The sequence below is a fragment of the Drosophila elegans genome, unplaced genomic scaffold (genome assembly GCF_018152505.1).
Source record: "Drosophila elegans isolate 14027-0461.03 unplaced genomic scaffold, ASM1815250v1 contig_149, whole genome shotgun sequence".
In the NCBI taxonomy this organism is placed as follows: Eukaryota; Metazoa; Arthropoda; class Insecta; order Diptera; family Drosophilidae; genus Drosophila; species Drosophila elegans.
In genome coordinates this window covers 16,377,733-16,400,923 of record NW_024545513.1, presented here as the reverse complement: position 1 = coordinate 16,400,923, position 23,191 = coordinate 16,377,733, and the positions used below count along the sequence as shown (strand labels likewise).

The following is a 23,191-nucleotide window of genomic DNA, read 5'->3' as shown; positions in this document are numbered from 1 at the left end:
GAAAGCAGAGAGACACACATTGAGAGACCGTCCCATCACTGAAACCAAAAATATACTTTTTTTTTGCTGTTCAAGTGCAAGTGCTTAAAAAAAAAAAAAAAAAAAAAAAAACCATAGAGAAAAACACCCAAAACAAAGTGATATAAAAAAGGATTTGAATTAGAACTGAACTAAGCCGATGTCAATAATGGATTTGTGATGCCAAATTAGCTGGGTGGAAATAAGTTTACCGCTTTGCGCAGAATCAGTGAGAAGTGAGAATGCTGCTGGAAAAGTGCGCAAAAGTCTGACGACGATGGTTACGAGGACTTTTCCGACCGGGTTGCGGGGGTGGGTGGACCTGCGTAGGAGCTGCCAAGTGCAGAGGACAAGTGACATGGGACCCAACGGCTGCAGCTGACAGGTTTTCCAGGCAAAAGGACAGCGGCTGTATGGGGATTTAACTTTAGAACAAAACAGTTATACGCTACATATTTTGTGCGAGGAAATACCATCTCGAAAGCACGAGAACCAGCGAGTGGATATATTAGGAAAGAGCACAGCGAGTGCTCTCTTTCTCGCCTTTTTCTTATCCCCCCTTTCGTCTTGGACTCTCTTCTACTACGTTCCACAATCAAATACTACGATTACACACACACACACACACACACACAGTTTTCCGAGTTGACATTTTTTTGGGGCAACGGCGTAAGCAAAACGCTTCGCGAAGGGACAGGCAAGGCGACCAGCTAACTTGAGCATCACAAATTCAACGAAATCGGAGTACGAACCTTAGAACGCATAAATCAGAAATCAGAAAACAGAAATCAGTTATCAGTAACCAGAATCCAGATGCCACTATAACGAAATCTAGCTACCAATCGTTCGCTTGCTAATGAAATTTTCTTGTGTTTTCGATTTCTTGTTGCTGCTGCCGTCGTTTGTCTATGCAGCAAAGTGTTAAACGAACAAGCCAACAAACCAAATACAATTAACTAGAAACCGAATCCAAAGCCGAATTCGAATCACATCCAGAAGCAGAATCAAAAGCAGAACCAGAGACAAGGGCAAGTCAGTCCAGCTAAGTACAGAGCCAGGAGACAGGACAAAGGAGCCAAGGAGCCAAGGAGCTGAAAGAATTTTGAACAATGTGCGTCGCGTTGCGTCGTAATTTGTTGCTGCGGAGCCTCTGGGTCGTCCTGGCCATTGGCACCGCTCAGGTTCAGGTGAGTCACCGAATCCACACCATACGATACCACACCACACCATACCACACCACACTCCACGTTCGATACAATATCCGTAGCCATTCAAAGCAACGAAGGAGTAAGCCGAAAGACCCGAAACACAGAACAGAAACACAAACCAAAACCGATGTTGAGACCGAAACTGAAACAGCACACTGGGCCAAAATGGGCTACCCAGGAGAATCTTTTGTATATTTGAATGATAAGGCAATTTTGAAAAGATAACTCTATTATAACACCATTACGACGTTTTGTCAAAATCTATATTTTTATAAGACTCAAATTCGTTTACTAATTGCGTGTATATGATTTTTGATATAGTAAAAAGCAGAAATACTAACGTAAATTCTTATAGATTTTAAAAGCCATTCATGCAATGTGATTCCCATTAAAACCTTCGAATTTTTAGAACTAATAATTAATAGAATATGAGGGTAATAGTTATTTATTTATAAATAAATCTTTGACAAACCTACTTAATAAAAATAATATTGTGCTGCTTTAACAAAAAAAGATTGTTCTATTGATACAATATTATATTATGCCGTCGAAATCAAAACCATTTGTGTTTTTTTTTTCTGCGTGTAACACAAATCCCAACCACAGACGCACACACACACACACACACACACACACACACAGTCGCATCCCGTCACGCACACATACGCATTGGGCGAGAGACAGATACACAAACACTTGAGCGGGCTTCTGTTTTCTGTTGTGGCCGTGTGCTAAGCAGCCGCTCAAAGTATGCTACGAAAAATGTGCCATCGCTTAGCAGCGCCCGCCGCTCGAGGGTTTGAGGGGGTGGCTGGGGGGTGTTGGTGGCTCAGCCCTTGCCAAACTAACCAACACAAGGCGCGAGTGTGCGCAAATATTGGCTTAATTGAACCGTTTTCTTTTCGCTGGCTTGGGTTTTTCCCGTGGCTTTTCGGCTTACACAACCGCACAACCCAAAAAAAAATAAAATAAAATAAAACAGAAAGGCAAATGCGAAGGCGAATAAGACACCAATATTCGGAAGCAGCAGCAGCGGCAGCAGCTGGCTCCAACTGGCAATTTGCATACGAAAGCAGCAAAAGTGGCAGCGAAACTAATGAAGGCAGTTAGGCATTTTGATTTGGCACCCGTTGCGGCTGGCAATTATCATGGAAATTGAATGAGTGACCAGGTTATGGCCCTTCCATCGATTGGGGTTTTGTTTTCAAACCCCCAACACCCTTCCCCCCCATTCAAGAAAATACCCTCAATTATTGCCCCGGCACATAGAGCTCTCCACATAATCCTCAATTCGCACTGAGGCTGGTCCTGCATTCATCAGAGGGATTCTTATTCCTCTTCTCCGGGCGCATTCATCAATTCACAGGCACCCACATACACACACACACACACACACATACGCATACGCATACACAGATACACACATGCGTGGCAGGCTTAAACTGAAATGCTTTTTCAAATCATTTCAAAACAATTTGTGCCAGGGTCCTCCTCCATTTCCAGCTTTTCTTGGACGACCCACAATCGACGACGTCGACGTGCCTGGCCTTAACAATTTTCCTCAACGTTTTTTTTCCCCTTAAATAACTCAAAGCAATTTGCCTTGGCAACGGCCAGCGGACAACGGACATCGGACAACGGACAAAGGACAGTCTTAGTGGGCGGTGGACTGAACATTTTGTGGCGAAACAAAAATCTTATCAAATTCATATACATGCGGGAGAGCAAAAGTAATAGATGGAGGAGGAAGGAGCTGCTGCTGATGCTGCTGCTGCTGCTGCTGATGCTGTTGCACAGCTCCCAAGGATCCAAGGATCCAAGCAGGATCTAGGATACCGGCCCAATCCCGGCCAGGGGAGCAGTTAAGCTGCTTTATGGGCCCTTGCACTCTTTTCATGGCTTGTTTTGTATGCAGCCTGCAATTTGTTTTGCCCTTCTTTCTTTCATTCACTCTCCACCTATCTTGCCCCTTTGTTTGCCTGATACTTTAATGCCGCTATTCATGCTAGTTCGCCGCTGCCTGCAATTTATAACTGGACTGGATCCAGGACCCTGGTCAACCACCCATCACCCATCACCCACAGTTACACCCACCACCATGCACCACCACCCACTCCAGTCAGCCGTCACCGTTAGCGTCACCTTTATCAGTGGCACGCATCGCCGTCGTCGTTTTTGTGGTCGTCGGTGGTTGCTTATGCCGCTTTCACCTTTCACCTATCACCACCCCCGTAGGGTTGCTTTCCCTTGCCACTGTGCTCGAAACGAAAAAAATAAAGATATTTTAGATTAACTGAGTAGAGTGACCCGACTATGTGATTCTCATTCCTCACAGCCCTGTTACGAAATCTTATGTTACGACATCTTCTCAGCTAAATAATATGTAAGTTGGCTCAAGGTCAATTCGTTAACACATCTGTAATTGTCTTTGAAATAATATGCTTCTTGTCCTTTTTGGGAAAATGTAATCGCTGCAGTTTAATTCAATTAAAACAAATCAAGCAAACAGTTTTTTCTTCCGTTGGCCGCCAGACGCAGTAATCAAAACCAATCGATCTGCATTCAAATATTTATATAAACAAGTATTATATATTTCACATTTAGAATTTTTAAGAAATGGCCAACAAATTTTGAGAAACTTGCTAAAATATGTATGTATGCTTAATTCTTCTTAGCTAAGAAACCTTTACTAAAGTGTCCCTTTGAAGTAAGATGATTTTTGGCTGTTTTATGGAGATAACATCGGTAAAAATTTGCGATCTTGGTATGCCAAGCTTAGGAAAATATAGATACTCTTCTTCCAATTGTTTTTAAAAATATATAATTGCTCTTAATTTCTTGTTGTGTACACTTTTTACCACTGGCACCACCCCCAACTCATGTTATCACTTCTGTCCCACCCTCTTGCCCACACCCTTGTTTAGCTATCCTCCTGCTGCTTGCATTTTTTCTGTGCAATTCCACTTTTTTTTTTTGTTTAAGGACTTGACGTTCACATGTCTGACTCATCCACAAGGCAAAGCAGAAGGGACGGGTTCAACAGGACTGCAGGACTAGTTCACAATGTGCAATATGCCCGAGCATCTCTCCAAACACTCGATGCCACAGCCCCCTGCTTCCGTAACAAAAAAAAAAAAAACCAGCCGCCCCTGGCAAAGGGAACACGCAATCGTCGCTGCCAAACAACCCATACAAAAGTCCCTTTCTACAGAGAAAAGGGGCTTACAAGGGGTGGCAAGAGGGTGGTGAAGGGGGGAGTGAGGGGTGGCCGGGTGTCGTTGGCCATTTGATTGTCGGCTGGGAGCTGCGAACTGTCGGCCAACTTTAGTTACCCACCCTCCGCCTTAGAAAACCCCCTCTTCAATTGCACTGGAGTCAACTGAATTAGTCGGTTCGCTGCTTGCTGGCTGATAGAAGCCAGAGGCGTAGAGGATGGCTTAGAGGGGAGGGGGGATAGTGTATACCCTCGATGGGCCCAGAATGAATCATGCGGGAATGTGGTCCAACCGCCGTAACGGAATTTCCCACAGCCACAAAACTTTACAGGAATTCTGCGTTTCGATCCAAAAATGCACCGCTCTTCAATCTTCAAAAGCGAAATTCACAAGCAGAAAAATGTATAAAGTATTTCAAACTTCAAATATGACATTTTCAACTTGATAGTGTTACACAACGTAGAATTGAGCAGCAAACTCTCATATTAAGTATACGCAGAGCTCTTATATCAAGTGGGAATTCGATATTTTTTCGATCTAAATCGGAATCAATTAAATGTTATAAACACACAAGTTTTTTTTGTTGGTTTCTTTTTAGTTTTCTATGAAGTCTAGTAAGAATAAAATTTCATTAGTAATTTAGGAAAGCCAAACCACTTTCAAGAAATGTTTTTTCTCGGAAATGAAGCAATTTACGAATTTACTTTTCCCACTCAAAAATAAATCTATTTTATATCATCCCTTTCTTTATTTTTGTAGATAATATTAGTAAGCTTCTGAATATGTGCACAAATAATTGTTTAGTTGAACATTTTCGCAGATATGCCAAACCTTTTGCTCTCAGTGTAAAAGCAGAATCCGCCTTCAGTGGCACCTCCACATGGGATTCACGCTGCACTGACCACAGTTCGTGATTGGGTTAAGTTTTGGTTTCAATTGGGTTTGTAGTTGGTCAGCCGGAGTAAGTCACTTACGCAGTCACATTCTCTGCCCGCTGGTCCACCATCAGCATCAGCATCAGCATCGGCATCTGCATCCCCATATCCATATCCACCTCCATTCCCATTCCATTGCACTCCTGCTGCTGTGTCCTGTGTGTCCTGCGACCCGTTTCCTTTGTCATTTGTCAGTCTGAGCGTTGTCCACGTCCTGTCCATCGTTCATTAGTTGTGGTGTCGATGTCGCACACATAACACACACATACATATGTATGTGTGGGCAAAGATGGAGCGGTGGGCTGGTGCTTTTGGGTAGAGACTCTGTAACTCTGTAACTCAGTAACTCGGTAACTGTGCAGTGACCCCAACTTCCCAACGATTCCCCCGCCAGGACCCTTCTCCTTTTGTCTGTCCTCCGCAGCTCGTTTGGTTTGGGTTTTGTTTTGTTTCGTTTCATTTCGTTTCGTTTGGTTGCCTTGGCTTGGCTTGGCTTTCAAGTTGGCTCGAACTCGACTCGACGCGGATCGGATCGGATCGGTTTAGGTTGGGCTTTACGTATCCCTCGTATTCGTATTCGAATTCCGCTTGTCCTGTCCACAAGAGTCGACCTCCCCCTTTGAACCACCCAGCACCCCGTATCCTGTTACAAAGCATTTACGCTTCAATGAATTTTTTCGATTATGCATTTTGCTCATTTTCATTTCAACGTTGACAAAGGCTGTGGCCCAGGACTAGGGCTAATGTGGCCATTGTCTGTGGCTCAGTTGATGTGTCAGAGTTGCAGGAATTAGGGTTAAGTGCTGCTGCCCAGCAGCGATGTTCTGTCTCTGTCTCCGTTTTAGTCATTGTATGTGTCTCTCTTACAGGGCTCTTATTGAGGCTCTTGAAATCGCAGAACACCTTCGAGTGGCCAAGTAGAAAAAAAAAAAAACGGGGGATTGTATGTTAGGCCAGCGTGGGTCAACAACTTTTATCCAGCAAGGTGACGACTTTCCAGCCCCGCTGATAAAGCTGATAATGATGCCCCCGCCCTGATATACACAAGGATGATGGTGATGATGACGATGACTCACAATCGAGCAAATGAACCAGAATGAATGACAAACGTAAACGAAACGAAATGAAATGAAACCAAATGAAAAGAAATGGGGGGACGCTCCCTGTCCGTCGGGCAAAGAGGCATACAAAATGTCGCTTGCAGGGTCAAAAGGTTGGTGGGTGGGTATGATGATATAAAAAAGAGAGTGGGCAGGGGATTGAAATAAAGCCTCAAGGTGGAAACAAGAGTCCTAGGTTGGACGGGACCATATAGTTAAAGGGTAAATGAGATAAGTTGGACAGGTTACGATTTAAGATGATCTTAGATATATAATATGTAGATCCCATGGACTTTCTTTTCTCTCTGTTAAACATATTCTAAGCCAAAACAGTATCAAATAATAAATGAGATGGGTTTGACAGGGTATGATTTAAAATCCCATTGGCTAAGAAAAAAATGTTCAAAAATGCCTTATTTTCTAAACAGTACCAAAAATATAGCAAACTAGAGATCTGAAAAAGGAATAAAATGGGTAAGGTCTTTTGGGTGTATTTCGCGAGGAGAGACAACGACTTCTGCTGTTGTAGACTGTCATGCCGAGTTATTTACACTGCAATATACCCCCAAAGTATTTCGAATTTGGAGTCAAACTAACCCAAAAACTATCGCTTACCCTCTACCAATCACTGGCATTCCGACGAGAAAGAGGTGAAGACCATCGGGAAAACTTAACCAGTGCAAACTGGAGGATGGTGGAGGGTTCGTTTTTGGACTGCAGAAGCTGGAACATAAAAAGTTCCTCCGTCACAGTACTTCTTCGAGCCACAAACCCGCCCCCTCTGCCACTATTTGTGTTGCACGTCTTTGGAACAGCCGTGCGGTAATGTTTTATACATTTGTATGGCAAACATATACGAGAGGGAAAAACTTCCCTAGTCGTCGGGGGGCGGCAAGAGGGTGTGGGGGTGTGGCAGTGGCAGTGGCAGCGACAACGTGCCGGGCTAAAATTTGTGGCAGGTGCTTGAATTTGGCATTTTGTTGACTGAGCCTGAACGACTTTTCTTGTAGCTGTAGTCCAGCCCCCCCACATACCCCCCATTTTGCTCCTTGTTCTACTGTTATTTTCGTGGTTGCTGTTGTCGGTGGCACAGCCGCATGCATTATTTGTTCGAGTGGTTGAGGGGCCGGTGGTTGGAATGGTTGGTAAAAGGTGTCGCCCGTCGCCTGCCCAATAGTTCGTTGCTGATTTCATTTGAGTAGCACGAATGGCATTTTCTCAATCGAATGGCAGGCCCTTCTTCCCCCCCTTTTCTTTCGAACGGATTTGGGTTAGGTCTGAAGCCCTAAATCGCTGCCATACGCTGGGAATAAAGCCCGACTCGAGTTGACTTGACTTTTCCACTCGAATGGCTTGGGCAAAGCTCCTCTGGAAATCGCAAATGGCAAACAGACGGCGGGGATTTCGAGTTGGGAGGCTCTATGGAGCATCATTATCGATGGTGTCATTAGCAATGAGCATCGAGTGGCTTCCTTATGCTGCGAATTGAATGGATGGATTCGGTTAGGGAGAGTAGTGTGTCCTTGGAATAAATCATTCAGATTTACTATACGTACAATCTGCTCCAATGCTCCAATGGAAGGCAGTTATTTATGGCTGGGATTAAATATTAGGGGGAAAATCCGAGGGCTAAAAAAACTGGCTGAAAGGTAAAGAAATTTGTGCTGGCCTAACTCAAAAGGTCTGATGTGTTCTGTAGTCTTGATGAATAAACCATTTAAAGCCTTTCTATTGCATATGCTAAACAACCATAAGGGGATTAAACAAAACCTATATAGTGGTTTATATTGGTTGGACGATCCTACGTTTTTTGGTCATTTTAATTGAGTTGCGGCCACCGCAAAAAATGCAAAAAATTCCAAAAACTCCTTTCTCTTTTGAATAATCAAATTTGGCATACACATATAGATCCCCAACCCGTTTCTATATATTTATATACACTATAGAGTATGTATATATATGGTATACAGAATAGTATAGTGTAGTATATATATGGTATACAGAATAGTATAGTGTAGTATATGACCAAACAAGCTGCTAATTACGTGACCCAATTAATTCTAAGCACACATCGGGGGCAGGAGGGGTCACACATTTTCGTTGGCTCTTCAAATGATTTTTCACTGGTTTTCCTTCTGACCCGTTGCTCGTATTTTTCCACTTTTGATGCTTTTCATTTGTCGACTCCGCCTGCCGTCGACATAAAAATACAGGACTACAGAAATACAAAAATACAGAAATACTGAAATGCGAAAACCGAAATGTTTATTTGAAATGTGTGCGCCAGGAAATACATTTGCAGCAGTGTCGTCCCCTCTTTCCTTTCCTTTTCTCTCCTCTCCTCTCATCTCCATTCCACAACCAGCAACAACATTTAATTTTGCTGCCTTTTTGTGCCGCACGGAAAATCCAATTTTATTTGCATTTTCATTAACAGCAAATAATAAAACGGAAATATGATTTTTATGCCATTGCCATGCCGGGCGGATCCAGAGCAGCTGCTCCGCCCACTTTACTCCACTCCACTCGCCAATTCGCCCGGCCCTCTCCGGCCACGCCCCTATTCTGGCCAGGGCCACCGCCCACTTCCAGGCCATTACAGCGTGCATTTCCGTTTTTTTTTTTTGGCATTCCGCTCCTGCCGAACTACTCCTCCGCCCCTCGCAACCCGACGTTCCTCCTTGTTGCCGTTATTGCCGGGTGATTATAAGCAATTTGTGCTATAAAATCGCAATATTGCATTTTCGGCTGTGTTTTTCTTTCAGCCTCCCAGCCACTTTCCACTTTCCCAGGCCATCCTGCCATACTGGGCAGCTCCCTGTTTTTGCCTGTCCACCTGCCCACCTGCACCTCGGCACTTTCCATTTTCCACTTTTCTGGCCGATTCCTCGATTGGATTATTTTTCAATTGGCAGCAAAGTTTTCGCTTCCTTGGATTTCCCTTAGAGCATAACGAGTTTGAATCATTCAATCTCACTGCCCTGAGCGAAATTGCATTTCCCCGGAATGTAAGTGCACAAAAAGAGCAGGCGAAAGTAGAAAAGGCGAAAAAATGTGATCAAATAAAGCAAAGTTCTTGAATGGTCTACTAAACCGATTATCAACATAGAAACATTTGAATGTTTGTCGTTGCTAATCATTTGGAAACATTGCGGCTAAAATAAGAGTTTTTTTTTTCACAGAATCATAAGGGTTGAAGTCTATAAAACTGGCAATAACATCGTTGTTAATTTTGCCGTAAATAAGTACAAAACTTCTCAAAACTAATTTGTGGCCAACTATTAAAATAATGGGTGGCCTTTTAAAAAAAATTCCGATGTTGCGGATAATTAGTTGTACACAGTTTTTAATATGCATATAAATGCATTATAATTTGTTTTATATGTGATTATCAAACCATCAACAATTTCAGCATCTATAGGCCTTGAACAGCTTTGGGGTTTTTGTTTTAATTTAACCATCTGAATGCCCCTGAGTTGTTCACTTTTCACAGTCAAAGTGTTCATTGGTTCACCCAATAAATCGCTGCCTGGCCCGGACGTTTCCTTATTTTCCACTTAGTTATTCCCTGCATTCATTCGTTCACTTATTCATCGCAAGCTCATTTCATTCATCATTTGAGTGCTGGTCGAGGATACCCAGCGGACATCGCTTGACCTCCTCTTCCTCATCATTGACGATCCGGCCGGCGGTTGTCCTTTCTTGCCATTCCGTTTTCCACTTTTCCATTGTCAATCGATGATTTCCGGGTGAAAGTTCCCAACTGCGAGCGGCATCGAAGTTGGCGAGGGCAAACAATGAAAGCAAATCAAAGGCCAGGCAGCGCCCTCAAAATCACCCGCCGGCGGCAACTTCGTTTGACACTTTAATGCATCCGCACTTGCCTTTAGCCCTTCGCTAGTCCCGAAGTTCTATAGTCCTAGAGTCCTGTTCGTGGTTCATGTCCTGGCATATTCCCCAAATCCCATTTGGCTATCAGCACGCCGGCAGTCGCAGATGGTTGGGGTGGTTTTTCGTCCTTTTTTTTTTTTTTTTTTTTTTTTTTTTTTGTTTGGCTGGAGAGAGAGTGGGAGGTGGTGTGGCCTGTTGTCAACTGAAGCCCTGCGATCGAACAAACCATTTGAGGGCCATAAAAGTGGGCACAGTGCCTCACATGAGTGAAGACGGGGGGGTGGGGGTGGGGGCAGCGCAATATTTGCGACATAAAATTTGCTATTAAATTAAATTTTATTTGCACATTCATTCAAAATACAACAAAATATGCCCCAACACGAAAGGGGGCCAAATAAAGCGAGAATCGTGCTAAGAAAATGCGGGGAAAATGGAAAATGGAGTCAGATCCCAGAGCCCGCCGCCACCGTTTGTTGCAGAAATTGATTCGATGTCAGATTTTATGACCGCGTTTGCAGATAATGAAATTTATCCGCACCGACAGCCCGAGAAGGATAAACACTCAGAGTCGGGGACGTGAAGTGAAGTGAAGGGAATGGAATGGAATGGAATGGAATGAAATGGAAGTGAGGGGAAGGGGTTAGACAAATGGATAGACGGTTAGTCAATCGCCCAGTCATTCACTCTTTCAGTCAGTCGTACGTGCAGACAGCTCAAATGGGCGGTGGCAGGAGCAAGGATAAGGAATACGATTACGAATACGGATACGGATACGGCTGAGAAATGATTAAACTAAACAAATGGCTGCAGGAGCGAGTCGGAGAAAATATGCGTGTTTGTAGCAGCATTGCATTTGAATGAGCTCTCGGTCACTGATGAATGTGGTAAATGAATATTCAGCATGGGGTAGATGCAAATTCAAAGCTTTTACTCCGAGTTCGAATTGTATGTGTTCATTGAACAATGAAGTCGCAAGTTCATAGCAATCACACACCTTGAAACTTGCTCGTTTTCACATGATTTAACTTCACTAGATACATTATTTTCAACTTATAACAATTGTTTGGTATAGCTGATCACCAAAAGACATTTTACACACATAAGGCCGAGTTTAGGCGAGAATTTAAATAAATCGAAGTTTATGGCGCTGCCATCTGTTTCACACTCCACAAAGGGTGGTATATATGTATGAAAGGGAGGAGGAGGGGAGGGGTTTTCGTGGGACGATGAATCATCTAGCTGCTGCTGCCAAAGGGACCGTTGCACATGCCAACGCTTTGGCATGCAACCATAGAATGCGATCTGCCCTCCATCTGTGCCCCGTTTCCATGGTTCTGGCGACTCTTCCGTCTGACACGTTCCAAACTGGAATGGAGAATGGAGAATTGAGAATGCAGAATGAATCCAGAAGGAGTAGGAGTAATGTGCGTTATAGGGGGTGCGAGATAACGCATATTGTTTTGGGTCCTCCCTTTTGGCCTCGTCTCACTTAATAAAATAATGTTGTATGCGTTGCGGCGCATAATGGCCACCACACACACACAGCTGCACTGGCGTCTCTATTAAATTCATCTGTGCCACCAAATTGCCACAGCAGCAGCCATCTAATGGCCAGTCTGACTGTCTGTGTGTGTGTGTGTGTGTGTGTGTGTGTGTGTGTGTGTGTGTGTGTTTCTGTGTTTGTTTGTGTGTTTATGCCTTTGTCACTTGGGTTCTATTAGGCACAAGCAAACACACACATATGTGGGTGACTTGCTGTACTTTATCGTTTAAATATTTCGAGTGCCATAGCGAGAAGGCGAGAAAAAGAGTGGGAAAAACAAACTCATTGCGTTGTCTGCTATGCAGGGCACATAATCCGTATGGGTATATGGGTGTTTGGGTCTAGAGCACTTGTATGCGACAATAGCACCCAAAGCCCCAAACCCAATGCCCAAACACACCATTTCTCCCCCCTGGCAAGACAAATTTTTAGTGCTGCCGTCAAAGTAATGACTTTTTAACGTCTCGCATGCGCGATCCCCTGTCTAGTTACTTGGCGCCCCCGGGTGGACGCCAATGTGTGTCTGTGTGTCTGTGTGTGTGTGTGTGTGTGTGCAGTGTATGGCATGTAGCGTGCAAAAGTGTAATGTGTAGTGGGTGGGTAACCATAAAAGTCAATTGGCATTTAAGCGCTGATTTGTGCGATTTATTGATTAATGCCGCCTGCCAGAGACACAAACTGTACCCCGGCGGCGATACACTTTTTTTTTTTTTTTTTTTTTTTTTTTATCGATAGTTGTACATAATCGAATGTCTTCATCGATGCCTCGACGCATTTTATGAACTGTTCGAGCGGTAAATTTGATGATGTACCACATTTGACCCACAGAACGCGCTGGCTCACATTTATTGTTACATTTCTGTGTGTTGAGCAAGGCTTATGGCCTCGGAACGTGTGTGGCCAGCCAAGCAGCAAACGAGTAAACCGAGTGGAAAAGGCACAACTAACGTTGGGGGGTTGGGATGGGGTTGATTGGGAATTATAAATTTATAAAAGGGGGCGGGCAAGATTGAAGGCATTCCCTATGGTTGTGGGGGTGGCTTAAAAGTTCCCATTCGTTTTCGATTTTGTTTTTAAGCCACTCGAAAGTCGAGAAAATGAAATACACAGGTCGGCCCCCCCTTTTCGCCAGCCTTCTGGCAGCTGCCACGCCCATGGCAGGGACAGGAAAAAAATGTTTGTGTCGTAAATAAATCGGACAAAGAATGAAGTAGGGGCGAATTGCGCACAAAAGTATGCTACCAAAATTGTTTAAGCGAGCTGAAGAGTGGTGCGGGGTGGGTGGCGGTGGTTTGTTTGTTTTTTTTCATTGGTCCGAGTCCCAACGTAAATAAAACTGTATTGATATTGAGTATGCCCTCCAATCTCCTGCTGGTGTCACATTATGGGCGAGTAAAAAATATATATTTTATCGCTGGCAAACCCTTCACTCATGCATATGTATATGTGGACGACGGACGAGTGTGTGTGTTTAGTTTTTACACAGACAGGCACAGGAAATTGGAGTTGGGGCTGGAAATGAAAAAGGACCCTCGAAGCGGCCTCACAAATACTGTGATTGAGTGGCGACTGCATCTGTTGTGATTTTGCGGTTGACAGTCGAGTTAATTTGCCCGCCCCTTCTCACTTTCCTGAACCAACCCTCACCCCCCCTCCCCCTTTCACAACCGATTTATAGTATATCTAGTTGGGGGTAGTTGGGGCTTGAGTCAGCGTCAATCGCTTTTTAATATCCCTTCTCAATGATACGGAAAATTAAGTGGTTAACACTGAATGCCGGACAAAGATCTCCCCCGCAATTCTCGGTGACTTTTGTTGCCAACTGTACCCGTTTTTGGGTTTGAAGATGATGAGGGACCTAATGACATTGCCGAATTAAACCCTTGCGGGCAGGGGTTTGTCAGGCGTTGTTAAGCAATCGATTGTTTCGAGTTGTTGGTCATGATTGGTAATTAGCTTAATGTATGTTATGTATGTATGTATGTATGTCAAGGATGGGACATTCAATCGAAGAGATAGGCTGAAAATACATTTTCAGTGATTTTATGATTTAAAATCCAAAAGATAGCTTTCAGTTATTTTTATATGGCAAGCATATCAATATCTTTTGAGCTGCAAACTCAATTTTATTTTACTAACAAATACAAAGCAATATTTAATAACCTTTGAGCTGCAATCGATATGCCAGGAACAACAGTGATATGGCCCCTGACCCCATATCGAAAGCCAAAGGCAGAGCCAAAGCCGTAACCCCAACCTAAATTCCCAACTAAAACCCAAAACCCAAAACCCGAAACCCCTGTGCATGCATTACACACATGTGTCTGTGTGTGTGCTCCGTGGTGTTGGCAAAATGTTGATGTCGACGTGTTTTTAATTTAAATTTTTGCCCTGCCTTTCGCTCTCTGCCTCGTTTCGCACGATTCGGCATTTTGTTGCTTTTGCCGTATTGCCACTTTTGCTGTTTAGTTATTTCGCCTATTTGCATTTATCTTTCGGTGGTCTTTTCCCTTTTGGCCGAAATAACTTTTCGGCCACGATTTCCCAGTGTTGTGCTGCGCTGTGTGAGTGAAGTGGAAAGTGAAAGAAAAGGTCCGAAGAATAAGAGAAATATGCATATAGAGAGCGAGATTTCCCTGACTTTGAGCTCCCTGATCTGGGGGATTTCGAATGGGATTGGGGATTGGGGTTTGGGGATTGCGGACTGCGGACTGAGCACTGCCCTCGTCTTTGTATTCATAATTGAAATGAGTTCCCCCCCACCTCCACCCCCTCTCTGCATATAAACTCAATCGGGTTTTGAGTTAAATGTTTTTGGGTATTACTTTTTTTTTTTATTTTCATTCTGTGGCTTAGGCGGGTCTGAGGTCCAATGGCCTGGAAACACGAGAAGCTGAAACTGAATCTGATTTTGAATGCGAATGCGAATGCAAATGAATGCTCGACCTTGTGCTGGCCAGTGAAATAAAGACGGGTGATGGTTGGTTGGTGGAGAAGGGTGGAATGTGGCTATTGTGCAACAAAAACTATTGTCTGTTTCAGCGTGGGTGTGGAAGATATAAAAAAGACAGGGGGGAGGGGGAGGGAGGGGGGTGGAGTGTGCCTGGGGCACAGCGCAACTTTCTCAAGAGTTGCTAATGCTTGAGCTTTATCTGCGCTCGCCTTATGGGCCTCCAGGGTTCGCTCTCTCTCTCTCTTTCGCTCTTCCTCACAATCTCCCTCTCTCTTTCTCAACCACCCACTTGCAGCCCCTATTCTCTCTGCTTAGCTCGCCAATGTTTGTTAAACTTTTGGCCTTGTTGAGGAAAATACATTTTTGGCAGCCTTTTAGCCTGGTAGCAGCTGTGTCGGGGGAGGGAAGCGCCACCAGCGCCACCAGCGCCACCAGCGCCACCAGCGCCACCAGCGCCACCGTTTTTGTGGTAGGTTCTCGATGCCGGCGGCAGATTTCACCACGCTTTTCGCATGTGTCGAGTTGCTTTTGGCCAAAAAAAAAGGAGGTAAATATAAGTCAGGAGGGTGCCCTGCCAAATGGGCGGTGCTCTATGCTCTATGGGCTAAGCGTCGACAGCGTCGTTTGCTGCTCGTCTATTTTACACAAATTATTTCGAATTTATTTCAGTTTACCTGTCCCCAGGCCACCGCACCCTCCCCCATCTACGCCCCTGCCATCCACCTTTCTCTACCTGTATTTGTGTGTAGTATACTTTTCTGCGCTACAGAAAAGGTTCAAGAAGCAGCAGAAACCAATTTCAAGCATTCATTCAAGACGCAACTGAGCGAGAGAGATGGCAAAAGGGTGTCTGTGTGGTGGATGGTTGGGTGGGTGTTTTACTTTCCTCCGGCACTTTTCAATAGTGACGACAGCAGCCGCCCCGTGCCACCGTATACCCAACCCCAAGCCACCCGTTAAATGTACCCCCACATTCCCCGCACGACTTTGAAATACGCTTCAAATTTACTTTGATATCCTTTTAATTTGTTTTCCTCCCTCCTCCTCCTTTACCTCCTTCACCTCCGCCCACCGCCTTACTGCTTAGTGGGTGATGAATGGAACAGTAAACTTTTGTTATTCTTACCCACCTAACCAGCCCCCTTTCAACCGCCTTTGTGGGTTAGCAGGGTTTCAATGTCTTAATTAGAACATTGTTTGCTGGAAATTTTCAACTTGTTAGAAATAAGAGATAGAGAAAATGCGAAAGGTTGGGGATAGGAGTGGGGGTGTGTTGTACTCGAGCCGTAAAAGTGGGATGTCAGGGGTTTCGGGTGCTCTTGGGAATCCCACAACAAGAATCCTCGCCCCCCCCCCCAATGATCATAACTTTAATTGCAAGGACACTTCAGTTCGGAGAGAAGAATTCCCTCAACTGCATTTACAATCGCCCCGAGTTATAGTTCGAACCCTCCCTGCTATAAAACCTCAATTCACTGAGCTCTCCAGTGATTTCGGGGCGACTTGGCGTATGTGGCACAAAGTTGTTGAACCCAGCAAATTGCCAAAAAAAAAAGAAGAGAAAAAAAAACTAAGCAAAAACAAGCTAACAAACCAAGACAAAAACGAAGAGTGGAGTGGAATATCGATTTTATTTTATTGACACGAAAAATTGCGCCTTGAAATATGCAATGCAAAAGTGGAAAATTCAAGCCAAGACGCAGGGTGACGACGAAGGGGAAGGGGTGGGGGAAGGGAGGGGGGAGGGGAGCGCAGGACATGTGGAAGTGGAACAACAGCAGCAGATAAGAGTCATAAAAACGCACACTCAGGGGCGGCGGCGGTGCAGGCGGCGCACCAAGTGGGGCTTCCAAAGGGGGTGGTGACTGCTTTGGGTATTTCTTAACCCAACAAGGAACTGGCAAATGATAGCACAAACACAAGGGGGCAAAATGTGAGAGAGACGGCACTAACGATTATGATGATGACGACGAAAGCAACGAGGAAGCAGCAGCAGAAGCACAGCCCAAAATACCCTTCCAAATGGAGTGCTCCTATAATAGGATTATAGAAAATCACATCACAGCCAAATGCAAAATTTGCTTGATTTTGTTTCGAAACAATCAATTCTCTTCTAAGAAAGACGACTACTGAGAAAAGGGAATTTTTATTTAATATAAACTCAGCTCTAGGATTATAATTTTTGTAAAAAATCTTCCGCGACACATAGTTTTTGTATTTCTTACTATATAGAGTTGGTAATATGATATACAAAATTTGTTCCTATATTAAAGAGTATTTGTGGTAAATGAGAGTAACAAAAACTGATGCCAAGGCGAAACCTAAGGGCAAACGAACGTAAGTGACAAAAATGCCAAAATAAATGAGACTGCGACAAAGTAAACTTCCTATTTTCCGCCCCCTTTCCAACCCTAGCCCCCCTTCACCAGCCTTCACCGCCCCTGACCCACGCAGAAATGAGCAACAACAAATGCAAACACACAGGGAGAAGGAGTGTGTGAGGAGAGAGAGAGAGAGAGACAGAGAAAAATAACGCAAGTAGAAGAAAGGAAATTACGTGTAGGATTCGCTCGTTTTTTGGACTTTCCTTATAATATTCTTTTTTGAGGGTTGCTTTTCCGTTGTTTTGGTTTATGCCGTTTTTTTTTGTCATGTTTTTTGTGTTATTTGTGGATTTGAAGTAATGCAGACTTTACAGATTACAACAAGTACAATGGGGCAAGAAGCAGCATAAGGATAAGATGAAGGCGGACAACAAAAGCAAATCCGAAGAAAGCCATTTGAAATGCTTAATGAATGAGCAGAGAAAAAAAAAAAAAAACAGAAAACAGAAGAATCACAGCCAGAAGAGGCAACAACAATGGCCAGAAGACAAGCAAATGCGAACAAAAGGACGAGGGATGACAGCAAGGCGACAACATTAAGCCGGATAGGCAACCCTGTCATCTTGCCAGGCAAATGCAGTTGCAGGGGGTGGGGTTGGGGTTGGGGTTGGGGAGTGCAAAGCCCCCTTTTTTCGCCCCATTCGCCTGATTGGGATTTGCATCGCTCCGATTTTCCAATCCAACGACTGGCAGGGGATCAACTGCAATTGAAGACCTGAAACTCTGAGCCCCAGTCGATTGATATATCGATTGCATTGTCAAACAATCGCGCCATCGTTTCAATAGGCGAGTGCACCACGCAAATTAATAGTTGATCGATCAATTGGACAGTTCGTTTCATTAAGAAACCATTAAATCAACTATTTAAAATAAACGATTTTATATTGATATAAAAACTACTAGTCGATTAAAAAAATTTTTTAAATCGATAGTAAAAAATGGAATATTGAATTGCCGATAGCTGTGTTTTTGAGTCTTTACTCTAGTCTATCGATTGCACAACCACCAAAAATCGCGTTCCGGGTTTCTTGAGTGCCTCATTTCCCACACTAGTTCTGCAATTACGAGGATCATAACAGTTCAGGATTACCGCCTCCCTTTTCCATGAGCTTAAGGGGATTCCCACAGAAGTCGCTGACTGTGTAATTTGGATGCCATTCAAAGTGTCCGAAAGCTGAAATTGCATATTTCGCCATTATGAACTTGTTAACGCTCCACCCAACCAACTAACTAACTAACTAACTAACCCTTCAGCTGCCCCCCTACCCCCTGCCCCTCCCTCCAGCCCTTGGCAGGCGTCACTAAAAATTACGTCAATTAAAGTTAATTGTGCTAATTTTAAACATTTCTCCCCGCTTGGTTGCCCCTTTTTCCGGTTCTGGTTTACTTTGCTATTCCATTTTTTTTTGTGCAGAATATGCACAAATATTTGGGGGGAAAGGGGGTGTGGCATTGGGGGGGGGTCTTAAGTAAGAAAACAAAATGGCGTCAAGCTGACAAAAGCAACAACAGGCGGTGTGTTTTTTTTTTTTTTTGGAGGGTTGGCCGTTGGAGTGGGTGTAGGTGGACTGGCAAGCGCAGCTGGAAAAGTTTCTGTTTAGTTTTTTTCCTCTGCTCGAAAATGAAGCTCGTTTACTTTTATCAAAATGAAGTTTGTTTTTCCTACTCGCTCGCCGTTGCTGATTGTGCGCATAATGAGGGGGAAATGGGGGATATGAAGGGGCATTTTTTGGGCTGGCAAGGATCATGGACCAAGCCAAGCAGCAGGACCTGCAGTGGACAGAAAATGTTTAAAAAGTTTTGTGACCTTTGGGGGTGGGGGGCGCGGGGCGACAGTGAAGGGCCATTCAAAGTTCGTGTGCAGAGGTGTGAAAGTTGACAGCGAAGTTCATAAAAAGGAGCAATTATAATTTGTTTTATTTGCACAGAGGCGGCGGACGGAAAAACGGATCAGCTAAAAGTAGAAGTTGGCATCCAATCACTCAAAATGAAACTGAGATGCAGGTGCAGATAAGTTAGCAAAAGGTCCGAAAATCAACAGAGATTCTACAGTCGCACACTGTTCAGAACCTCCCAACCCACCCACATACACATACACATACACTTACACACACACACACCCTCAACGTCAAGGACAAAGCCTTGAAGTAAAACTTTTGCCTCGTCCCAAAAATTTTTTATAATGGCATTGCTCAAGGAAGCAGAAGAGGACGACAAAAAAGAAGCGCAGAAAGAATTACGCAGAAGCATATGAAGAATTTAATTAAAGTTCATTTGCCCTGAGCACCTACACAGGAAGCAGGGACTTTGCGGTTAAGAACGCGAAGGAAGTGCCATTTCCGGCTCAAGTAATTGCAGTCCTTAGACAGCCACGCCCCCTTGTCAGCCAGGGGACAACCGCCCCCTATTGGTGACCCATTGACACGCGTATTCAGGGATCCAGCTTCCTCATATCGATTGTTATCGATTTTCATTAATCATTGAGCTGGAGACTGTACATTGTGACATATTTTCAGTTGTGTAAGATTAATTTAAATAAATAACATTTACTGCTTTAGATATAAATGTGCACCACCATCAATTATTCTTAGGGGATTTAAAGAATACGTTTTTCTTCATAGCAACATTAATCTGAGCAGGTGTTTATGAAATCTAATAGAGGGTACTTAAAACAATTCTGTACGGTAATACATTAATATGAAACACTTATAAATCTTCAGATAAATAGCAGTAAACTTTGGCTGGCGTAAAACGATGCTTATTAAGTGACGTCTTGAGAGTATAATCCCTTGACTATCCAGACTTTTGCCAGCCACTTATGAGCAATTAGAGTAGATAATGCAGCTTAATCCTCTCCAGTTGTTATCGATTAATCTGCATCGACTCCTTGCTCCTTTTATCCGGCTTTTTCCTGCCCGATGCACTTAATTAAAACGTCGCAGGACTCACTCACCCTTGCCTGTGATGCCTGCACCGTCACTTTAAGTTATTTCGATACGCATCCTGGCAGGAGTCGATGGCATAAGTTTCTCTGCCCCTTTCCGCTAATCTCCTGCAGGAAAATGGGCAGAGAGAGGAAAAATCATTTTGCTGGCAAAAAGTTTAAATTGCATGTCTATCACTGTGTTTGTATGGGTGTAGGTGTGTGTGTGTGTGTGTGTGTGTGTGTTGCCAACACCTTGTCGCTGTCAACATTTTTCCTCTTTCTTTTTTTTTTTTGGACTAAATTGCGCATACGCCCCATGTGGCGGAGAATGCGCTCGCTTCTGTTTGTAATTTATGCACGTAAGTCACGCCCTTTCTGTGCCCTTTCCCCACCAACTTTCTCCACCCAATTTCCCACTGCAGTTTCGAATGAACACATTCATTGACTTCACGCTGGCGAAAAAAAAAAAGAGAAAAATAGCGGGTCGTGATAATGAGAAAAGCGTAACAAGAAAGCAAAGCAAGGCAAAGAAATTCGCAATACGACTTCACACAAAGAAGGAAATCGAGAGATAGGGGGGTGGAAAATGGCGGGGCTTTGGGGAAAACTGATTTAATGAACTAGGTAGCTTACTCTGCCCTACGCCCTCCGTTTTCCACCTGCTTCCGCCATTCAATCATGGCATTTATCTGGTGAATGTGCTGCCAAGTCCTTTGTGTGTGTTAGCTAACATTGTGAGTGTGTGTGCCAGTGAGTGTGCAAGCGTTTGAGTGCATGAGTGTGTGTGAGTGGCCAACCCCTTTGGTAATGAGTGAGCCAAATGCTCCGACGCCTTAAATCGACGCTTATCAAAGCGACTGCGATTCATTTTCCAACTTCGTCTCAGATTTGGGGAGTCAGTCTGGATCCTATTTTCGTAATTTATCCCCACTATCACCTCCACCTAATCCAGTTGTTGTGGTCGCCATTATCCTGCATTCCGTAGCTCAATGCGATTTTGGGACTTTAGGGAGCGGTACTAGAACTAGTCCTAATCGCAAATGGGTCAAATGACAATAAATCAGCTAGAAAGCGACGACGATTTGTATAACACAGGCTACAATTTACGATGGCCAGAAAGGAAAATACTGTTGGAATCACAAAAAAATCTTACATGAAATTCATTCGCTGAACAAATCGTATTTAATAATGTACCTCTTTCAAAATATGGAAATAATTAAAAAATAATTTTCGACGATGCTGTGAAATATTGTATATTGTGTGGGAAAATAAATTTATAAACTTTTTCAAGAATTAATGTCAAGATATTCAAAATTCTAATGTAAAGTATCAATTGTATTTGGAAAACCATGTTTTTTAAATGAAGAATTTTGCACTAATTGATTTCTCAAAATAATTGAATTCAAAGAAGAACCTTCTTATTTAACAATTATTATTTTACAATATTATAATATTCATCATTGTTAGCATTAGTTTGCAAGACACGCAAACTTAGCACTGTTTTTTCTCCAATGTTTGGCAGAAACTAGAGAAGTTTTGATATCTGAAAAGAATATTCACAGTGACTTCAATATAGTACAATCCCAACTAGGTTGCCACTGTATCCTGGCTGCCACCTGCCGCCCCCACCTCCCTATTAATAGAACCAATCGGCTCGAGCATCCAGCGTGAGGAAACTCTATTCTAAAAGGCATAAATTATGCACACAAATTTGTTGCTGGCTGCGCCATTGTTGTTCTTATTGCCGCTCCAAGCTCGGTTATTAAATACCGGATAACACACGCAGAGTGGGAAGCCGAAGGACGAAGGAAGAAGAACGAAGAACGAAGGTTGCAGGACTCGGTCCGATGATTAAGTATCTTTTTGACTAGGTAAGATACATAAAATCTGGGAATCTTCTCCATTTCCCATCGTGCGAGTGTGTGAGTGTGCGTATGGCAGCAAATTGAAAAAGCTTTCCGTTTGGCTTACGCTCGTGCGATTAAAATGAATGCGAGAAAAGGAGTTAAGGCGGGGCTGGGAGTCATGATGGGAAGATGGGAAGATGGGAAGATGGGAAGTGGAATTAGTCGCTGTCAGTCGGAGCGTGTCGGGGCGAAAACTTTCTCCTTACCGGGTCTCTTTCTCAGTCGCCGCCCCTTTCTCCGCTTTCTTCGAGCTGCGAGGCCATTAGCTCCAAGTGTTGTCGAAGTCGCCATCTTGAAACACGCACGAGTCCTGTCCCCTCCCATATCCTTTGGCTTCCTCATCGTGAGCCCGAGCTTCCAATTTCAATTTGTTGTCGAGGCCAGGCCAAAAGTTATGCCAAAAAGTATGCAAGCAATAAACTCATGCAATCTTAACAGCGAGCTAAAATTCGAAGGATGTTTATTTTTTAAGCCATATCCTCTCTAACTTCAGGAAATCGTGGATCGTGGAGATAAAACTAATACAATATAAAACATAAACAATTTCAAATTAGTTTAAATCCAAGATCAGCAGTTTTTTCCAGTGCACACATGCATAGGCTGCCACGGAGGCTCTCAGCAGGAGTCACTTAATTAGTTTTCACAGTTAATTGAATTGCAATGGTTGCCATAAGAATGCAGCACTCCATCTTTTCGCCCCCCTCACTTTCTCCTCTTTCTCTCTGAACTGAATTTTCACCAACTTTCCCTACTTTCCTATGGCTTCTCTTGTTCGCAACCACTTGCCTGCCATAATTTGTTGATTAGTTTTTTGTTTTGCCAGCTTTATTGCATTTTGGGCAAACGCTTTTAGACCACCCCCTTTCCCCCCTTGCGTCGAAATGTTTTGTGGCTTACTGTACTTATTTGAGTACAGCTGTCTGTCTCTATCTGTTTATCCGCATCCGTCCCTTTCGCTCATGCACTTTCCGGCCTTGTTTTGGTGGCTTTTTGTGTAAAATTAATCATATTTATTATCGAACGAACGCTTTAAGCCTCAGCAATTTGTGGCCCGGATTAAAATGTTGTTAGCCAGCATTTTCATTATGGCTCCAGCATATACATACATACC

At 43.7% G+C, this 23,191-nt stretch overlaps 1 protein-coding gene across 14 annotated transcripts in view; it reads left to right on the top strand.

Annotated features, from left to right (window-relative positions):
* LOC108137627 (amyloid-beta-like protein) overlaps positions 1 to 23,191 on the top strand; it is a 53,726-nt gene that overhangs the window by 472 nt on the left and 30,063 nt on the right. For 4 of the 14 annotated variants that reach the window (XM_017259413.2, XM_017259407.2, XM_017259406.2 and 1 more), the window contains exon 1: positions 460 to 1,205. In XM_017259413.2, coding sequence (XP_017114902.1) covers positions 1,128 to 1,205 — 78 coding nt within the window. In that variant the 5' untranslated portion in view covers positions 460 to 1,127. Of the gene's footprint in view, positions 1 to 458; positions 1,206 to 23,191 lie in introns of those variants that run through there. The other 10 variants (XM_017259414.2, XM_017259412.2, XM_017259404.2 and 7 more) reach the window with 4 other exon arrangements.